The following is a 5,429-nucleotide window of genomic DNA, read 5'->3' as shown; positions in this document are numbered from 1 at the left end:
ACTGCATAGTTCGATACATAAAGAATTGTTATTATTAATTTAACATATTCAGGATTTTTGTTTTGTTTGCTCAGCTCGTATTAATTGTATCATTACCAAATAATCTTTTGTTGTATTATAGCAAAAGAGACTTAATTAAGCTATTACTTGCTAATTTTTTTACATTTACATCCAAACCCTTTTATAATTGTTTTATTTTTTAAATTATTTGATCTGTACAAAACATTTTACTCATGATATGAAGTTTGAAAATTACAGTTGTTTGACGGTTTGACAAAGTTTGAAAACCTTGGCAGTTGCTTTTATTATCTCTTAAATTATTTCAACTACACAAAACATTATCTCATGATAAGTAGTTTAAAAGTTAGAATGGCAAATTTTGTTATGTGTTAAAGGTTGACTTGCGACAAAATTCACATTACAGTTATTTGATATGAAAAGATTCACCATGTCTTACTCTGTTGTGGTGTAGGTGCAAAATATGTGGAAAGGTAATTACAAGCTCTTAAAAGCTAAAAAACGAACAAAAAATCGCAGCTCCCGAGGCTGCCGTAGTTTGGATTCCCTTTCCAAAACGACTCAAATGTGATGTAGTTGTGAGAGATGGTTTCTGTTTACAATTTCATGCAATCTTATTCATCGAAATATTTTCACAAATATACTTCATGCATTCAATAAAACTAGAGTTGCTCCGATTTTGGTATCGGAATCGGTATCGGTGCCGATATGGGTGTTAAGTATCTGAATCGGTATCGACCGATCTTTTCTTAAAAGATCTGAACCTTCCGATACTTTTTACAGATCAACTATTTAACTGAAAACAGTATTTTAGCCTGCTACACTAATAAAAATCATTAACTGCAAGTTCCTTACTCTTACCTAATACTAGAGTTGCCCCGATTTTGGTATCGGAATCGGTATCGGTGCCGATATGAGTGTCAAGTATCTGAATCGGTATCGGCCGATCTTTTCTTAAAAATTCTGAACCTTCCGATACTTTTTACAGATCAACCATTTAGCAGAAAACTGTATTTTAGCCTGCTATACTAATAAAAAATCATCAGCTGTAAGCTTCTTACTTTTACTTAATGAATTTCAGGCCTGCCACACAATTTATTTCATGTCTATAGCCTGATCAACACAGCGAAGGAAACTTTTTAGCCAGAACGTAAACAAAAAGTGTGGTATTTCCCAATTACAGCGATAGGTTTTATTGCAAGCAATCACGAACAAGATAACAAAAATGGGAAACAAGAACGCAGTGTAATATTTCTATTTACTAGCATTACGAAAAGTAATTTAAACAGTCGACGCATAAAGATATCTATCACTCTCTTGATCCTGACGGTACAATGGATCGTTTGTATTGTACAAAAAACGGTAACCCCAGTGGCGTATCGGTATGTAGCCTGTCCTCCAACATCTGTTGCAAGGGAATCCCCCTTCAGTACGCTTGGCTACATTGATAATGATGGAAGAAAAGAGACGTCTTACTGAGATAATTGAATCACTAACGCTTTTTAAAAGAAACATTGATTTGCTCTAAACTTGTAAAGGCACAGCAGTCCATCCAACAATAGAAGAGGGACTTCGTTATCACAGATAGAACTGTACCACTAACAGTAATTACCTTTATTTACAAATTACAAGAAACATGGTTTGTTTTGTTACTACATGCACGGTATGTCAGTATGTGAATATGTATATATTTTTTTCCATAAATGCAAACAAATAAATACAATAATATTCATGTTTTCTTTGCATTATGTTTGTATTTGCATAATAAAATGAGCCACTATCTATGCAACACAAAAGATCTGAATCGGTATCTGAATCGGATTATTTTTCAATTAGGATCGGTATATCGGATCGGTATCTGAATCGGCTGGTGGATTTAGAATCGGAGCATCTCTACCTAATACATCCCGAGCCTGTCACACTATTTATTTTATATCTATAGCACGATAATTATCGAGACAGCCGAGGAGCCTTTCTGCTTTTAGTCAGGACGTGATCACAAAGTGTGGTATTTCCCAATTACAGCGATGGGATTTATTGTAGCCAACCACGAACAAGATAACAAAAAAATGAAACATGACTTCAGTGTAATATTTCTGTTCACTAGCACAATGAGAGTAGTTTAAGCAGCCGATGCATAAAGCTATATCTCTCTCTTTATCCTGCCAATACATACGGTAGCTTGTTTATTTGTTTCTCTTTTTTATTATATTGATTTACACATTAACTTTTGAAGTTTGTCTAAATAATTATGGTCTTACAGATCATTTAATAAACTAGTTCTTGTGAGTAAACTATTGCAGGTCTTACTATAAATTAACCCTTTCGCTACTATAAGCCGGTGTATAGGCTTTTGCAGTAGTAGAATTACAGACCGTAAGCAAATTTGTCAGCTTATCAATAGCATTTCACTTTTCTTTTTATCACAAAGCCTACACATTAGCTAAACCAATCAAATTTAGTCTCCAACGAAACAACCTTGTTGCTAATCACGTGCAATCAATTGAAAATCTGTTTTACTAAGTAGTTCCATTTCTTATCATTTTTCAAAACGGAAAAACCAAATTGCTATCGTCATGGCAATAACAAATTTACCGCGTTCTTTCAATGCAAAAAAAGCGCCGAAAATTTTGCAAGAGTTGGATTCACTAAACAATTTATACTTATCTTGTAGATAATTTTTGAAAATTAGTTTGAATTAATTTGGTCGGAATAGCGAATTTAATGCGGTAATGAAAAAGTTGAAACGAAAACCAAGTTCATTCACAGGTGCTGCTAACATTTTTGTCTTGGTTAACACAAACAACAACAATGCCAGCAGCGCCTGTGTGCAGTCAAACAGATATATCATATAATTGAGTAAGTTTACTTCCTTTTTTAAACATCCAGAACAAAACTGTACTGCCAAATAATATTAATTCTATTACTACTTATTCCCTTTCTTTAGTGCCACATGTGCATATACCAAACAAACCAAATATCGCTAGTGCCAGGTGTACATTTATCTTTTCAGCTTGTTTCTTTCTTTAATTTTTTTATTCTTACTTTTTATTTTGGTTTTTGCAGAATTATGGCTAAATCAGAAACAGAAAACAGTTTAAGAAGTAAAGTTTGGAAATATTTTGAAATTGATTCGGATGAGCCATCAATGGCAAAGTGTTTAGAGTGTGCACAGCTTGTTAGTAGGGGAGGTACTGACAAGAAAAACTTTAATACTACAAACCTTTCTAACCATTTAAAAAGAAAACATTTTCGCTTGTATCAGTCACTTATTTGTGCTCAACAGAAGGAAAAGGCTGGGAAAGCAATGAAATCTCAGGCTGCAGTTACTAGTACTACTAGCAAACAACCGAAAATTAATGAAGCTTTTCTTGCAGTCAAATCGTGGGGCTCTGATTCTAAAGATGCTGTAAAGTTTAACAGATTAGTTAAAAAAATGATTGCTTGTGATGACCAACCAATTTCAATGGTTGAAAAGTGAATCCCTCCTTTTCAACCATTGAAATTGGTTGGTCATCACAAGCAATCATTTTTTTAACTAATCTGTTTCAAAATTCTGTTTCTTTTTAACTAATTGAATTTTAAATTTGAATCCCTCAATTATTGATGGCCGAAGCTTTGCCTAGATACAAAATACCTGGCAGGACTTTCTTCACCAAGAAGGAAATACCAAACATGTATGCTGAAATCCAACATAAATTACAAAATATGATTTCAGAATTGCTTGAATCGAATGGGTATATCAGTTTTACAACTGATATCTGGTCGAGAGATAGCGGTGAGGGATCGATGATTTCTTTAACAGCTCATTTCCAACTTCCAAGTAAGACTGATGCCATTAACAAGCCAAGGATTTTGAATGTTCGGAGCTTTGAAGGTAGCCACACAGGAGATGCAATAAGCGAAGCATTGCTAGGGTGTGTGAATGAGTGGAACATCGCTACTCATCAAGTACACGCTGTTGTAACTGACAACGGAGCAAATGTAAAGGCAGGTTTGAGGAAGGCTAAACTACCTGGAGTACCTTGCCCCATACATACACTGCAGCTAGTTGTGGAAGAAGGGTTGAAGGCACAAGATGATATAATGGACACTGTTGCTAAGATGAGACGAGTTTCTGGCCACTTCCGCCACTCATCTTTGGCTAACGACCGCCTTGAGGAGATGCAGAAAACTTATCATTGTCCCATTCACAAAATGGTGCAAGATGTTGCCACTCGGTGGGACTCGACGTACAATATGATTAGTAGAATGATTGAGCAGAAGAAAACATTAGTTGGCTATGATTCCGAGTATGGGCTTCTTGTACATCTCCTTAACAGTGTGTGGATCATTGCAGAAAATCTCTTACGCATGCTAGAACCATTTCAGCGAACAACTAAGGAGTTTAGTCACAACAGCTCATCAGTATCTCAGGTCATTCCGTTTATTGAGATTTTGAAGCTTGAACTTGAGAACCAAGAAAGTGGCAGTGTAGTTCAGGCTGCAAAAGAAATAATGGCAAAAAAATTGGCAAGCAGGTTTCAGCCAGCATATTCTAACCGAACATACATTGTCGCTACCTTGTTGGATCCAAGATTCAAAGCAGAATTTTTGGATGCGCTTGCTGTAGAGTTGGCCACAGATGAGATCAAGTCTTTAACAATGAGTGAAAAGAAGCCAAATGTCACTGAAGCAGTGAGCATTGCCAATGAAAATAGTTCTGACAAAAGCTGTGACCAACCTCAGGAGAAGCGGCAAAGGTTTAGCATGTGGGGCTCCTTACATAAAGTGCTACAATCTAAGAAAGCAGAAAAGAAAGATGAACAGGATAACTCAGACTGTGCAGTCCAGAGAGAACTGTGTACGTATCTTGATGAAGATGTGCTAGCAATTGATAATGGTAGTAACGAGTTCCATTTCCACCCACTTGAGTTTTGGAACCAGAATCAAAGCAGGTTTCCTAAAATAACCCCAGTGGCTTATCGATATTTATCTTGTCCGCCATCATCTGTGGCAAGCGAATCCCTTTTCAGTACAACTGGCTACATCGATAGGGATAGGAGAAAGAGACTTCTCACTGAAAGACTCGAATCATTAACAATTATAAAAAGAAACATTGATTTGCTCTAAATTTGTAGAGAGAGAGGGCTGTACCACGAAATTACGAACATTAATTACTATTATTAATTACAAATAATTAAAAATAAACTATTTTGTTACTACATGCATGGTATGTCATTATGTGAATATATATATTTTCTTTCCATAAATAAATACAAACAAGAACATTAATATTTATTAGAGCTGGACAACGATTACAAAAATTAATAAAAAATTAATAACTGCTCTTAACGCTCAACCAGTTAATCTTCCATTAAACTTCGAATTAATCTAGCAACAGCCTGCATATTCGAAAACAAATGATTCAG

The 5,429-nt window shown here is 35.3% G+C and overlaps 1 protein-coding gene across 1 annotated transcript; it reads left to right on the top strand.

Moving 5' to 3' along the window:
- Positions 1 to 3,624: 3,624 nt before the first annotated feature.
- Positions 3,625 to 5,130, top strand: LOC137397404 (zinc finger BED domain-containing protein 4-like). The gene has a single exon (XM_068083693.1). It carries the CDS (start codon positions 3,625 to 3,627, stop codon positions 5,128 to 5,130), a length of 1,506 nt encoding a protein of 501 aa, XP_067939794.1.
- Positions 5,131 to 5,429: the final 299 nt, after the last annotated feature.

Source organism: Watersipora subatra, chromosome 5 (genome assembly GCF_963576615.1).
Source record: "Watersipora subatra chromosome 5, tzWatSuba1.1, whole genome shotgun sequence".
Taxonomy (NCBI): Eukaryota; Metazoa; Bryozoa; class Gymnolaemata; order Cheilostomatida; family Watersiporidae; genus Watersipora; species Watersipora subatra.
Note: the sequence above shows the minus strand (reverse complement) of the source record. Positions and strands in the feature narration are given on the sequence as shown.